Raw genomic sequence first — 15,670 nt, forward strand, 5'->3', positions numbered from 1 at the left:
GCCCGTCCTCGGGGACACCGGGATGGGAATTGTGAAGGTCTTTGTCTAACCCGCCTGGTTTTTAATGAAGACAAAAGATTGTGAGTTCATGCGAAGCTAAGTGTAGTTTATGAGACAGGCGGGTGACAAAATAAAATCTGGTAACATTGAAGAGCTTCTGCAGCGTCGAGGTCTTTTGCGCCCTCCGTTGGAGGATCTTAGAAACACAATGTGGTGCATTAAACAGACAAAAAATTTAGTTTGGAGTTGAAGACCTCAATTTAGGTTTTAATTGGCAAAAGGTTTTCGGAATTTGTGTTTAATATATGTGTAAGAATATATTTGTAATTTTTTTCATTATTTTTAGACTTGACAATTCGGTTACTTTTTTTTCAACATCTGTTTTTACTTGTATTTTCTTTTAATTCTCTTCCTTTCCACATTTGTTATTTTAAAACATGTATTTTGCTTTTAAAATATTTATTTTACTTTTTCCTTTTGTACTTCTTCCTCTTTAGAATTTAATTTCTTTTTAACAGTTATCTTAATGAAAAAATATTTTGAAAACTGTACATTGTTTACGCCTTTATTATTATTATTTATACATTTTTGTCGTATAAAATTTACCTTTTCAACTTTTGATCTTGTTTTCTTTTTTGCCTCGTTTTTGCATTTTAACTCATTTACTGCCATTGACGGCTAAAGACGTCAAAGATAGTTAACATTGAGTTAACAGTTTTTTACTGTCCAATGTTATTGTTTAATGTATATTGCGTTTTCAATTTTTTTTTTGCATTGCATTTTTTATTTTTAAAATTCTTTTGTTTTTTTTCATGTGAATAAAAACATCTGTTTTAGTTTTGTTATTTATTGTATCATTTTTGTACATTCATCTATCCATTATTCGATGTGCTTCTCCTTACAAGGGTTGCAGGCGTGCTGCAGGCGGGGTACATCCTGAACTGATTGCCAGCTAATCACAAGGCACACAAAAACAAACAACCATCCTCACTCACAATTATACCGAGGGACAATTCAGAGCATCCAATCAACCTACCATGCGTGTCAAGAGTACCTGGAGAAAACCCACGTAGCCACGGGGAGAAAATGTAAACTCTAAACTTCCTGTGTGGATTTTGTACGTTCTCCCCGTGCCTGCATTAGTTCTCTCCGGCTGCTGTGATTTTCTCCTCCATTCCAAAGACATGACTTGAATGCTCTAAATTGCCCCTCGGTGTGATTGTGAGTGTGGATGGTTGTCTTTGTGTGCCCAGCTGGCAACCAGTCCAGGGTGTACCTGTCTACTGCCCGGAGATGGCTGGAATGGTCTCCTGCACGCCCTCAAAATTTGTGAGGAGAAGCCGCTTGGATGATGGATGGACGGATAGTTGGATAATATTTCCGAATTCATATTTGTCAATTTGTGTTTTAAGGACACGCTGCGCGACTGCCGGCCGGAGGACCGCCACTGCCTCAGCTACCTGCCGCTGATCTCGCCCGTCTATTTTGTCACCTTTGTGCTGACGGCGCAGTTCGTGCTGGTCAACGTGGTAGTGGCCGTCCTCATGAAGCACCTGGAGGAGAGCAACAAGGAGGCACAGCTGGAGGAGATGGAGGAGCGGCGGGAGCGCGAGGAGGCCGCTCGGAGGAACAGCACCGCAGACCCCGCCGCCCCCAACGGTGACGCACCTTCACAGGTCTGTTATTTGTCAGAAATTCAACCTTGATTTATCATGTCTCTAAGCAACTGAGGCCAAGTGGTTGCGCCCTGCTTGGCTGCAATCAAGAGACGGGGGCAAGTCGTCAGACCTGACTAGGTTACTACATAAACAGGATGCGGTTAAGATTAAAGCAGGAAGTAAAATGTAATGTTGAGAGGCAAAACGGAGGCACAAGGCACTCGGGCACTGCTTTACTGCCTAAATGGGATGCAGAAAATATTGAAACAGGAATAATAAGTAGCCCTCTGAATTTATTATTGTTAATGAATCATTTAACGAAGCAACTGAGGCAAAATGGAGGGCCGTATTTGGCTGAAAACAGTCTTTCAGGCCCGACTACTTTGCTATCTCAACTCTACTGACAGTGTCGTTAAGAACGGTTGGATCGTGTCAAAGGGGTTGTGGGTGAATGCCGTGGTGAAGCCGCTGAGTGCCGTGATGCTCATTTGCATTTGATGCGAACCGGGCAGGTGCAGGTGGAGGACGAGGAGCGTTGCCGTGGAAACCTGCTGAGCATCGGCCGCATGCTGTCACTGCCCAGCGACAGCCAGCAGCCTTTCAGATGCACGCCGTACCCGTCGGCTGGCGTTGACGCCTACTCGGCCTACAGCTATTCCGGTGAGACGTTCATGTTTTGCTTTTTTTTTGGGTGTCCCTTTTTGGCTTTATTTGAGTTTTAGTTATTTTCTGTGATGCAGTAATTAACGTCAAAACAGTTGCAATTATTAGTAGAAATCCATTCCATCCATCCATCCATCCATTTTGCCAGCCGCTTCTCACGAGGGTCGCAGGCGTGCTGGAGCTACACCCTGAACTGGTTGCCAGACAGTCGCAGGGCACACAAACTCAATCAAACATTCACACTCATGATCATACCTATGGCCAATTTAGGGTCAACCTGCCGTGCATGTTTTTGGCAAAGGGGAGGTAACCGCAGTACCCAAAGAAACAGAGCCTTTAAATCTTTAAACTGCAAAAAGTAGCAGGTTTCTGGTGGGATGGAATGAGTCTTGGTCAGATTTCAGAGGGAACACTTAGAACTGAGTCCAATCTGGGTGGCAAGCCAAGGAGGGCAGGGGCTGGAGCTGGCGAAGAAAGAGATTTTGGACAGACTTGTCAAAGGCTAAGAGTGTTCGTCAAGCAGAACTAACTCAGGGTCGAGCGCAAACGTTCTAGCGGTGCAGGGGAGTGCACAGTCGGTTTAAGAAGACAGCTGCTGATTATGTGGAGCTGCTGCACATCTTCAGCACACCTGTAAACACACACACGCACATCACATAAGAAGAGCGAGACTCAGGGTGCAGAGACCGCAGGCCTGACACCCACCTTCTCAGGTCCGCGGAGCAAATGCTGCTGGATGTGCGGAGGACTATGCGGAGCCTCAGGAGGGTTCGCGCCTTTTCTGTTTCCGGTCCTTCCCTATAGAAGGACCTCCCATTAAATGTTAGGCAAGCCCCCTCTCTGTCCACTGTTAAAAGTTGTTTGAGGACATGTTTGTATTCTTTGGCTTTTGGTTCAAAATGAGACTGTGGTTTTTCTGCTGTTCTGTGGTATCGATTGTACATGTGTTGTTGGAATTAGTCACCAAATAGATGCAAATTACTCGGTAATAATCCCTTAATTAACTAAATGTACTACTTAAGGTGGTACTCAATGCGTGTTCCTTTTTTATATTCAAGAAAGAAGATGTCAAAATAAAGACTCAACAACTGACCCAAGATTTGTTCCGATAGTTTCTTAAATTCTATGCAGTTCAGGAAATAGTACAAAGAGATATTTGGGAGGCTTTTTCTCAACCTCACGAGGAACTGTACTCAAGCAAGTACAGTTGAAAAATCGCGCTCTATCTCAGCCCACCCTCACATTTGATAGGATTTCTCTAGCCAGATTTCTATGCAAAGGGTAATGTAGGTTGAAATCGGTCGTCCTCGCTGCCTCCCACGGCACGAGTCCACGTCCAAGGGAAGGTCCTCTCCAGGTTGGTTATCGCCTGGAAGGTTGATTACCGTCTGGTCGCCAGGACTGGCATTCCATGGCTGGCCTTCTCCGGCAGGCAGTCTCCTGTAATCTTGTCTGTGTGCAAGTGTGTGTGTGTGTGTGTGTGTGCTTTTGCTAGCAATGTTGTGACTTGTGACCCCTCGAGTGCCTAATTTGGTAGGTTTGCATCTTCTACGGCTTATGTGGAGAATGTGCTTTATCGTATTTGTCCATAAAGTGCTGTCTGGTTTGTAATCGGTTTGTCATGTGCAGATTGAATATGTTTGTTGTGAATGTGAGCGTAGGTCATGAAAATACTATATGTGCAAGTTTGAGGTCTACGACTGAAAATTTCAATCGAGTTCACTCATTTAAACTAAGTCATATGAATTTTGCATATGAGAATAATATAATAAATCAGTAAACATTGTCACTACAATTCCAGTCATAACTGTGCACGGTACTTCTAGTTTCATTTGATAAATGCTTCTTGTCTAATCAATGTTTAGCATATTCAGTAAATATTAACCTGCTAAATTTAATAATTGACATTCTGTCCCATAAATGTTTAAAATAATGCCAGTTATCGTAACACAATCCTTCAGTGGTTATGTGTTTCAATTTGTGTTCTAATTTCCCGCTAATTCATATTTCACGATATGGAAAGCGCTTTTTTTACTGCTCCCGCTGTTGTAAAATGCGTTGTATTGTATTGTATTATAGTTTATTATTTCTCTGTAATTAATGTTGAATAACTATGATTAATATACTTATATATCACGTTTTTTCATATAGGGTTTTAACCGAGGAGGCCCTAAGCGTGCTAATTGCTAAAGCGAAATACAGAGTTGGGAAAGACCCAAAATAAGTGCTTTGACGTACACTTGACTTTTGACAGATGTTTGACTAGAACCAGCCAGCCGCTATGAACAGAAATGTTGTATTGCAATCACTACGTAGCGAGACATAAAATACGATGACGGCTATATTAGTAACAACGGCTGATGTCATGATGAAGAGTTACGATGTCAAACGTGTATTAAGTATTAATAATCTCATCACTGTTATTTGCACCACAGAGTACTGAGTTTTGAGATCTATACAATAATATGTCTCAAAATTAAATTTTTAATGAATTGAGCTCTGCTGAAGGACCATGTTTTATTGGGATAACATAATGTACACTAGTACAAAATGTAAAATATTTTTCCAAAAATTTAAAAATAATGTATTTTCATATACAGAATTACACAAATACAGAATTACACTTGACGGCAAGTAGTACAGTCGGTCTGGCCTAACTTGAACCATTTTTAACAACTTGAAAAAGGACTTCTTCCCTCACAAAATGTCTTTCCTGTCCTTGCATTTTTACAATAATAGCTTTTATTGTTTTTTCTTGTCTGTCATGGAATTCATAGGAATTCCAGTTCCACCGACACTATTCAAGTTTAAATTCCCATCTCAACGCAAAGCATGTGTTTATTTTATATACCGTATGTATGATTAAAATATTAGAACATATTTTGGAGACAGTTTGAATTGAATTAATTACAATGATTTTTTTTCAAGATGTGATTAGCTCTATTCAAATTTTTAATCGTTCAAATACTTTTTGATTTTTGTTATACCTAGTTTTCCTGAAATGTAAAACTTTCATGCACGCATGATTTAGCCCCCTGTAATCTGCCTAGCAACAGCTCATTACTTATTGTCTGTGGGGTTTTGTAACAACTAATTTAGTGCTACTGCCATCTCTCCCTGCCCGTTCTGTGCTGTGTGTGGCAGTGAAGCAGCCTGCCCCTGCTTACCAAAGATACTGACAGTTATTATTAATTTATTTTTAGGTCATCTTTGGTAGGCACATACTGCCCCATGAAGATTCAGACATGAGCCGGCAAAATTGCCGTGGTAAATTTGGATTTATTTTTTTTCTAGGCTCCATGTCGTCACTGGGCTCCAGCGGGGGCGGTTCCCTGCTGCAGGTTCCCGGCGCCCTCCCCGCCATCAGCCACGCCTCGCTGGGCTACGGACGCAGCAGCCGCCCCATGATCCGCCTAAGCAGCTCCCAGAGCATCGACAGGGGCCCGTCCCGCCAAGGCGGGCCGCCTGACCGCCGCCGACTGGACTCGGCTCACAGCGTGGACGGGTGCCGGTTCAGCCCGTCGCGGGTCACCGACCTTCGCCGACTGAGCTCCGCGCACAGTGTGGACGGTTACAGGGTGGGCGGGGAGAGAGTGAAGCTGGTGTCGAGCTGCAGTATAGACAGACATCCCTCGCTCAGGCTAAGTCCCCTTCACGGGGCCTCCAGGGGGCCCTCACATTGGCTGAGCCCCCAAGAGAGTCTGGATCGCAACAAGCTAAGCCCCTCATACATCCCAGAGAGTTCCGTCCTCAAGAGGCCGGCGTCTTTCCGTGCTGCCGGTCGACAGCTGCGCAGACAAGTGAGTGTCTTTTCATTTTGCGTTTTGTGTGTTAAATGTTGCATGTGATTATTTTGTTTTTATCAACTGTTGGGGCACTTATGATTTTGCCCCGTAAAGTTATTGGTGCAAATGTTATTGGCAAGTTGACTTGCCAAGTTTCCCGTTTACCCCCTTGTTTCCATGAAAGGGGCACACTTGTTTATGCTTTAAAAAAAAAAAAAAAGGCTTTTGGGGCACATGCAAATTTGCCCCATGACTTGACCTAACACCACATCTTCCCTTGAATATTTTGTTTTCTCATTGTTTCACCAAGGGATTATTTCTGGGTTTATTTCCATATGTTTACATGCAGGAGGCTGTACGTTGTGATTCACTGGATCAAAGCGGCTCGGGTGACAACGTTTCAGATAGCCACCTCCCCATACCGGCCGGCACATGTTCTTCCACGCCGCCTCGGCAGCGCTCGTCCAGCGTTCACACATTGAAATACACTCAACCGCAGAGAGTCATCTCATGCCGCAGTCGTGGCGACACGGCTGGTTCAGAACCCGGACCCGAGTCGGACCTTGTGGGAAAGGACGCGGGCTGTTCGCAGCCCCGGGTGGCGGACGACGCGGACGAGGAAGTGCAGCGCATCAACACACACTTGCACAGACACCTGGCTCCTGATCCCGACGAGGCCCGTGGCCGCCTCTGCCAATCAGTGTCGCCGGTGTCGGGCCGGAACAGGAAGGAGCGCGTGAGCCCACCCCCGGGAGAGGAGCCGGTTACCATGGCGACACAGTTGATGGACAGCAGCGTGGAGCTCAGGAGGCGGACGCTGTCGTTCGACGCCACCACTCTGGCGACCAATCAGCCCGAGTCCGGCTCTATGGACGACTGACTTCTTGTTCTGCGAAGCACAGCAGGCCACGCCCCCGCTGACCACAACCCCCTGCCTTGTCCAGGGCAATCACAGGGTTTGTATGTTCTGACGGCTCTCCGCATTACAGTTTGTTTGTTTAGTTGCACACGAGATGCACAACTTTCGACTCGTTTACCCTTAAATGTATACTGACTACACGTCGACTTCCCCCTTGCTTGTTCTATACTCCTGCTCCGATCCCAGCTTATTTTCCCCTTGCGCCTCAAGCCTAGGTCACAGTACCATCTAAACCTATGCCTGTTCCGAATGCTTTGTCCCTCTTGTTCAACATTGGACATCATGGAACTAAAATTAATTCTGCTCCAATAATACTTTAAACTTCTTCAACGGTTATGCAAGTGTAAAAATACATGAACCATTTTCATGGGAAAATGATAAACCAATAAAATAAAACGCTGAGGTATAACTTGAATTATATAATTTTTTTAAGCTGTTTAGGTGAGAATTAAATGCTCTTTGTAGTAAAAATGTTATATAAATGAAACACTAGCTTTTATTTTTTTAAAGCTTTTTTTAATAAATTAAAATACCCTGGTCATAAAAAAAATCCAAATGAATGCAAATATCCTTTGATTTTTTTGGGTGTCTTTCTTTGCGGCGGTTTTTGCTGAAATTACAATTACAAGTGTAAAAAGAAGTCAATTGCAGTTGGTAGTAAATGAAGAAACTGGGTCAATGTTGCATCCTATTTTTTTATGCTCTTTTTACTTTGTCGCGCAAAATACTACGTCATGTGTTAAATGGTAGTTATAAAATACAATATTAACCAAAAGTACTTTAAAAAAGTAATGTTTTCCACAAAAACTCAAACGATTAAAAAAAAGTGGCATAACCTTTTGATTTTTTTTTTACTTCTGGTGGTAAGTGTAAAAAGAGGTTAACTGCAGTTCAGCTAAACAGAAATTCAACGAAACATTCTCTTATCTTCTGCTGTTTTTTTACATACCTTTTGCAACATGTTTTGCATCATTCCTTTCTTAATTTTTTGAGACTTTTGCATAGTTTTCTGAAAAAAATCCTCAAATTATGAGTTAACCACTGTTCCTAATTAATCAAGTAAGCATTCTTAAACTTTTTTGAAACTTTTCCCACAGTATTTTTTTGCCTATCTTGTCTTGCACTCTACTACTCTACTATTTAATATAAAAAAAAAGCCAAAGAAAAAATTTAATTGATAGTTCCATCACCCATATTTTTCATATTTTTTGCACAGCTTTCAATGAAAATTTTACTAATAACTATACAAAGACAATATACTTAATGTTTCTTTTAAGAGTGCGATGTTAAATTCAACAATGTGTTTCACTGTTGAGATCACAAATGTAAAAAATAAAATATTTTCAAAGCTTTAATAACAACCGAGGACACTTGTCCTAAAAATTACCCTAAAGAAAAATCTAAATGTGCACAATGTCCCATAATGCTCAGAGAACTGATCTTTTTTTTTTTTTGGCAAGAATTTGTGCGTCTTGTTTTCCTTCCCTCGCCCCCCCATCCTTCATTTTCAGCATTTTGGGGCAAGATTTTTCACCTTCTTTTGTTACAAATCTGTGCTAATTGTATCACCTTTGCTGCATTCAAATATATTGTAATATTATAATCTTAAATTCATGAAATACAACATTTCATATACAACATTTTGACAGTCATAAAAGTGGTAGATTTTTTTTTTTAAACAAATATTCCAAAATATTTAATTATACAGAAAACTTTTTTAGGTACATCAATCCGATAAAGTGTAACAATCGTTGAGTTATTGATTTTTGTTTTTTTGCCTCAACTTTCCAGATGTTTCTTTTCAAGCTGACATCCATCCATCCAATGACCTTTCAAACCGGCGCCATTTTATAAGTCATACTGAATCCAACCAATGTATAGAATATGTAGTGTGACCTAGGCTTTAGCGGTCTCTACCTCTTCCTGTTTGCCCCCTACGCGCACACAATAATCATTGAAATATTCCCGCCTGATGAGTTTCACTTCCTGTTTTATGGCTTTATATACTCAGGTAGAAGTAGCGTTAGACTGCCCCCTGCTGTGTGAAGTTGGACTTGAATCGCCTTTTGGGCGAGCTTCCGTAAGCCCCAAAACGCACCAATTTATGCAATGTGTATCTTTGGGATTTCGAACACAAACATCAAGAACTTGCTCAGTGGAAAGTTTTCAAATTCAGCCCCGGACACCAGTTTCATCGTTTGACTTGATGTCTAGAATAGCAGGATGCATGAAAATGTTTCAAGGAGCCATGACTGAAATTTAACAAAAGAAGAAGCATGCATCTTGGGTGAACTAAATTGAGCTGAATGAATCACCTTTTGAGAGTTTTAAAAGCGTGTAGTGAAAACCTTGGATTCTTGGGGTCCCCAACACACCCAAAACTCAATCAAAGTGACCCTCTGAATATTTTTTAAAAAATCAGCCCAGGAAACCAGTTTCACCAAGATATGAAATTGGCCATGAGTCAATATTAACAGGACGGACAAAAAAGTCTGAAGGACCCATGCACAAAATTGAACAGGAAGGCGGCCATTTTGGATAAATACTAGGGCTACCAAAAAATTTGGCCAACAGATTGGACTCAAGCGCCTTTTTTAGGGGGCGTCAGCAAGTGATAAAGTGTGTAACCTGGTGGTTGGTGAGGTTTCTTCAACACAACGTCCAAGAACTCGCTCCGGAGCCCCTCTGGATTTTTTGGGAAAGCTCAGTGTACCAGTTTCACAGATAAACCTAAAATTGGGCAAGACATGTCTATCATGACAGGATGCACCGAATTGTCTCAAGGTCCCATGCCTGAAATGTACAAGGAGGTGGCCATTTTGGGAGGGATTCAAGGCTGTTGCTATGGAATTTGCCTAGATGGAGCTGAATTAATCCCCTTTTATAAGGGCCTTGACTCAACATGCTTGAAACCGCAACCTTTTTTGAAAGCATGTGTATCCTGGTCCTCAATGCACCAAAAACTCATTAGTGCGCTCCGGAATATTTCAATAAAATAAAATAAAATAAATTAGACAACCTTCTCAAATTGATGTGGAATTGAACACACACATCAATCATAACAGGATGGACCAAAATGTTTGAAGAACATAATGGCCAAATTAGAACAGATAGGTGAGCATTTTGGTTACAAGTAGTCATTTTGAGGCAAATGCCAATATTTTTGTTTGTGTTTTGGAACTGATAAACAGGCATGCAGATGAGAAGGGCTTATTTACGGTCGAATAATGAAGATTCTATTTTATTAACATAGCATCAGCTGCAGCGACGGTGACGCGAGGAAGAACACAGGTGAATTTCTAACGCTATGAATGTTACAGGATGTTTGTTGTAATACTGACGATGATTTGAAACGTTGCACTTGAAATGGTCTGAGATGCAAGAACAGCAGGGCTTTGAACACTCTCCCTGGAATAAAACTACTTCCTGTCTGGCTTTTACTCGCCTCCGGTTGTGTTGTGTATGAAAGATCCCTTCATTTCATTTACATAGATAGATGGATAAATCTGTCTCTCTATATATACATATATATCCATCCATCCATTATCGCAACGATGAACAATCATCCATGCTCACAAACACCTAGCCAAAAAAACCTACGCAGAACGGGGAGAACATGCAAGCTCCACATAGGAAGACCGGGGATAGAATTGACCCTGGTCTGTGAGGCCACCATGCCTTCCTCTACATATATACATTCATATATTCAGACAGGAGGGAATATAGGGAGGAATTCAAATGCATATTTGAGATGATTAAAGACGTCTAATCTTTTACAGTCCCATGCATATCAATGAGTCGTGAGTATAAAGGATTAATGTGAAGCAGACAAACAAAGGCAGAGCCCTCCTTTGATGGTGGTGCTGGTTTTATTTATTCCTTTTTTTTTTCATTTTTCATCATACACTTCAGCGTATCACAATCAAATATTAAGTCACATGAATATTTCATCTGGAGCGGAACATTCAGGAAGCTGCTGGCCTGCCTTTTTTTTTTTTACTTCTACACTAAAAGAACATGCTGGTGTGTGTGTGTGTGTGTGACTACTGTAGCGTGCGTGCGCAAACACACAAAAGCAAAGAAAGCAGGTTGCCATGGCAACAACTCCATCGCCTAAGTTACGGGTTGTTAAAGGGCGGGCGCTACTGGTCTGTGCTGCTGTTGTGTGAGCTTCTGCGGGTCCAGTGTCTCGGTGAAGGGCGGGGCTTGGTAGGGCTTGGTGGTGACGATGGTGGCGCCGTTAGCGATGGGGTAGGGCATGGCTCGGGCGTGGCCAGGGGCGGCGTCCAGGTGCTGCCACGTGAACAGGTTGGCGTGTGAGCCCGACAGGTAACGACGCAAGGCGCTCAGCGTCAGCACCGTCTGTTGGCGAGCGAGGAAAGCAAGTTAGTGGCCGGGAGTAGACACACACACTCTGAAATTGAAATCGATGGGTTTTGTGGGGGAGGGGCATGTTTCTCTGTCAAAACACTCATTAAATGCTCAAATTACCATGACGACCAGATGTGGTACTTCATGTCCAAACTGCAAATGAATAATGCTTTGGCAAAGAATTAGGGTTCGACCGAAATGCTTTGTTTTTTAGTCCAATGCCAACTCTGATATTAGGCAGGATTTTAATTCTGATAACCAAATAATCAGCCGATTAATCTAAATATATGAAGACAATAATATGTTTTTTGGTCCCTTAAATTTATAATAATAAATATATGAATTCCAGCCAGAACAGTTGGCACCAATATTACAAGATTTTCTCTGTTTGTATTTGTTAAACTTTCCAACAGAGGGGAAAAATTGTTAAAAATCAACAGATTTTTTCGCTGATCTTAAAAAAATGTTAGAATGAATGTCATCGTTTTTCTCGTATGTTGTCATGTGTTAATGTGGAACCAAATTTGCCAAAAAACAGACGATTTTTTGGGGGATTTTTTTTTTTTTACCACGTTAACTTTGATTTGAAAAGATAACTTTGACCGATTAATCAGTCAGGGAACTATTTACGAAAACTTGAATTGTATTAGTCTTGCTTGCGACCGACCCATGTGATGATGGAGAAGAAGCAGAAGGCGATGGCGGCTCGCGCGGCGTCGGCGCCTTGCGACAACGGCAGCTCGTCTGGTGACGTCGCCTGCCACTGATTGGCCAGGAAGCAGAAGCCGACGAACCACAGGAAGCTGGCAACACCTCAGGGGGCAAAAGCACATCCGGGAAGTGTTAGGGTTTCAACCTGGAGTTGAGGTTTTAATTCGAGTTTTAAAATGAGGACGAAGTTCATAAAGCAGGGCTTCAAGCCAGGGTTAAGTGTCTCAAGCCTCAGGGAAAGTTTTAAATGTGTAGCAAATGAGAATTTCACATAAGAATTTCAATCTAGGCTAGACTTGGTTTGCATTTTAAATTGCAGTTAGGTTTTCAAATTAGGCTATTAAATAAAAGTTAACGTTTCAAAGCAGAATTTCAGGACTGGTTCAGTGTTTAAAAGTTGGGTTTCAATTTAGGGTGCCAAATAAGGGTTTTCTAGCCACGCTTAATGCTGCAAATTAGGGTTTGAAATTGAGGTTCACGTCAGAATCAAATTTAGCATTGAGAAGTTGGCTTTCAAGCCTGGCTAAACGTTTCAAGTAAAGGTATCAAATTGGGGTTTCAAACAAGGTTTAAGGGATGGAAATTAGTGTTTGAGTAAAGATTCTAATGTTTTTTTTTTGTTTGTTTTACCTGAGCAGACGAGGTCGAGCAGAACGGCGCGCCGTCTGTCTGTCAGGCTGCTGAAGGATGGAAAGACGGCGTCCAGGATCAGGAAGAAGGCGCTGGCCAGGAAGCAGGCCACGCCCACTGTCACGCCAAAGTTGCACGCATCAGCGTTTTTATTGAACACGCACAACAGACGCTCGCTGCCGATGTTGACGTAACCCTCGTTGACGATGCAGCTGAACACCACCATTGAGAACACCTGCCGTGGGCGTCACATGTTTGGTTTCCATATTCATCAATACGATACAATACAATACAACTTTATTTGTATCGCGCATTTCATAACAGTTGCAGTTGCGATTCCAATCGGTTCCAATAGCTGCTGGAGCCCTGTGTTGGTTTGTGTGTCTTCTTTTAAATCTCATTTTAAACACTTGGCCTTATTTGTCTACACTGTTGGAAAAAGAAGGGCACTATTGGTGTCCAGTTTTGCTCTCCAAGGTACAACCTTTTGTGATGTACCCTCGAGGGTTCAAAATCGAACTACTTTTTAGTGTTTGAAAAGGGACCAAATGATCCAAACCGGCAAAGGGACCATGCCTGTACCTTTTTTGTTTACATGGAAGGTTACAAACAAGAGCTGTTGTGAAACGCCCTTTATAAATAACATTGTATTGTATTGTATTTCAAAACAGTTGTATGGACATCAGTGTAATGAAAAGAAACGAATGGTCAACTAAATGCATTTTATGGACATCAAACGAACTGTCATCGGGTTTCTCCTGTTTTTGTACTTTCTGCCACTCTTATTTGTGGCCTAAAGAAGGAAACCCACCCCCAAAAAATGAATAAATTAAAAAAAACAATCTTTTAAACTTAAAAGGAATTCAAATGTATAGTTTTTCCAAAATGTATTGAAAAAACACATTTAGAAATTATATTGAAAATATATTGTAACTATTATGGAAAATGTTTGTTTTTTTAATATTGAAATATTTTCTAAAAAGTTGAAAAGGCACAGACAAATGTGATTGGCTGGTGACCAGTTCAATTAGTGGCTAATAATAAAAAGAAATAAATGCATAAATACTATTAAAATTAGTTGTTAACTGTAATTATACATACACAGTAAATACAGTTAAATGTCTATATGTTATGCATGTATTTTGACATGTATCTTACTTTTTAAACAATAATTACATCAAATAAAAAAAATCCATTGACAGTGTTCTTTATAATTCCAAATATGACAAGATACCAATAACTTAAAAATGTAAATTTTATCCACTACATTTTAACATAATTTCCAATTGTTTTTATTATTTATTTATTTATTTATTTTTTACGTTTTAATTTTGACATAAAATCTAAAGCAGTAAATAATACAAAAATAAAATTACGACTACAGGCAAAATGTATGTATAAACTATACTTCACGATCCATTAAAAATACATTTCTGGGTCTATAATTTTTGTATAGACTTTCAAAAATGAAATAGGGGTAACACTACGCTCCCATTAAGTAAGATGTCCATGATTAACATGTAAGTTGCAGCTGGAGACAAAAGAGGCTTTCAACTAAATACAGAAATAGATCAATACAAAATATTCTCATTCGATAAATTATGCAACGATAGCGCACTTTAACGTCTTAAAAAAATAACAGCATGAAAAACGTTTTAATGCTGCATGGTGCACGTAATGTGAGGAGAGAGACAAAGACTGGAAAAGCATAAGCCCCCCCACCCCCATTTTTTTTTTATTTGCAGATGCTCACCCACGACAGCAGCCTCAAGATGGTCCGCGGATGTGTGAAGAAGGCGACCGGGTCGAAGACCAGTTTCCCGGCTTTGGCGGCTCCGTAGGCGGCCGCTGGCTCCATGGCGGCCGGCCCCCCACCTCCGAGCGAACTAGCGACCTCCACCGGCTTAGCGCGGCTCCTTTTCCCCGCCGAGAGAAGCGGATGAGACGGCGACAGAAGCAGCTGTGCCCCGCTGTGCGCAGCCGCAGCCACCAGCAGCCTCGCGATGACGTCACACTCAGACGGCTGCCTGCATGGTTATTATTGGCTTGCTTCCGTGAAATATTCCAAACAATAGAAATGACCCCCCCCCCTCAATAAATTGTGACGTCCTTTTATCAAGCATGACTCTCACTACACTTGTTGCCTTAACTCAGTGCTTCTCATTTATTTTCTGTCACGCCCCCCTACCAAGAAGAAAACAATTCGCACCCGCACCACCATTTTTTTCCCATTTGGTACTAATGTACATTTTGTTTGGATATTGATGTTAGGTTATGTCAATAAAATGTCCCTTATCAAAGCTAAATTTGAAAGAAATATAATTTTGACAACTATTATTGTGAGGATTTCAAAATTCAGTACTCTGTGGTGAAAATATTGATAAGATGATAAATATTACCCAAAAGTTTGACATCGAACCTCTTCGTCGCGATGACGTCATCCGTTTCCGTGTTCCGGTTTGAGAGCATCTGCTAAATTGCTAACGTAGCCGTCGTCTTATTTTGTTTCGATAGACAATTGTTGTAATACAACATTTCTGTTTATATCTGTTGGCTCTCCCAAATGCAGTTCGAGTCAGACTTCTTAAAAGTCGAGCGCACATTGAAGCACTTATCATTCTGTCATTCATTTTAGCGATTAGCACACTTAGCGCCTCCTTGTGCGCCTCCTCGTTTAAAACGCTACCTGTTAGTGGGGTCGTTTGTTTGTCATCGTGCAGCTCGTTGCTGCTGCTGTGCACGGACTTAAATATAGTACAAATAAACCTCATACTGCTGCGGCGCAAGATAGCTTGGTGGTTAGTATTCAAGAAGCGGCGAAAGAAATCACATCCAAGACAAACGAGCGACGCAGTTTTTTTTTTTGTTTTGTTTTTTATTATCAGTACTGCGTGACCTGCTGCGTGAACTAGGGGCACAGCAGCTTTGACGAT

At 41.4% G+C, this 15,670-nt stretch overlaps 2 protein-coding genes across 4 annotated transcripts in view; one reads left to right on the forward strand and one right to left on the reverse strand.

The window, feature by feature from the left end:
• The window catches only part of LOC148331838 (voltage-dependent T-type calcium channel subunit alpha-1H-like), an 88,817-nt gene extending 79,639 nt beyond the window's left edge, over window positions 1–9,178 (forward strand). For all 3 annotated transcript variants that reach the window (XM_088302168.1, XM_088302167.1, XM_088302169.1), the window contains 4 exons: window positions 1,413–1,676; window positions 2,171–2,318; window positions 5,616–6,121; window positions 6,456–9,178. In XM_088302168.1, the coding sequence (XP_088158294.1) occupies window positions 1,413–1,676; window positions 2,171–2,318; window positions 5,616–6,121; window positions 6,456–6,986 (1,449 nt within the window). In that variant the 3' untranslated portion in view covers window positions 6,987–9,178. The remainder of the gene's footprint in view (window positions 1–1,412; window positions 1,677–2,170; window positions 2,319–5,615; window positions 6,122–6,455) is intronic.
• A 1,839-nt stretch (window positions 9,179–11,017) lies between these two features.
• On the reverse strand, window positions 11,018–14,778 carry LOC148331839 (synaptogyrin-3-like). The gene is made up of 4 exons (XM_088302861.1): window positions 14,491–14,778; window positions 12,738–12,972; window positions 12,064–12,209; window positions 11,018–11,387 (listed from the first exon to the last, which is right to left on the reverse strand). Exons 1-4 carry the CDS (start codon window positions 14,593–14,595, stop codon window positions 11,154–11,156), a joined length of 720 nt encoding a protein of 239 aa, XP_088158987.1. The 5' UTR covers window positions 14,596–14,778; the 3' UTR covers window positions 11,018–11,153.
• Between the last annotated feature and the right edge of the window lie 892 nt (window positions 14,779–15,670).

This window comes from Idiotropiscis lumnitzeri, chromosome 8 (assembly GCF_059441095.1).
Source record: "Idiotropiscis lumnitzeri isolate Australia: NSW breed Sydney's pygmy pipehorse chromosome 8, RoL_Ilum_1.0, whole genome shotgun sequence".
NCBI lineage: Eukaryota > Metazoa > Chordata > Actinopteri > Syngnathiformes > Syngnathidae > Idiotropiscis > Idiotropiscis lumnitzeri.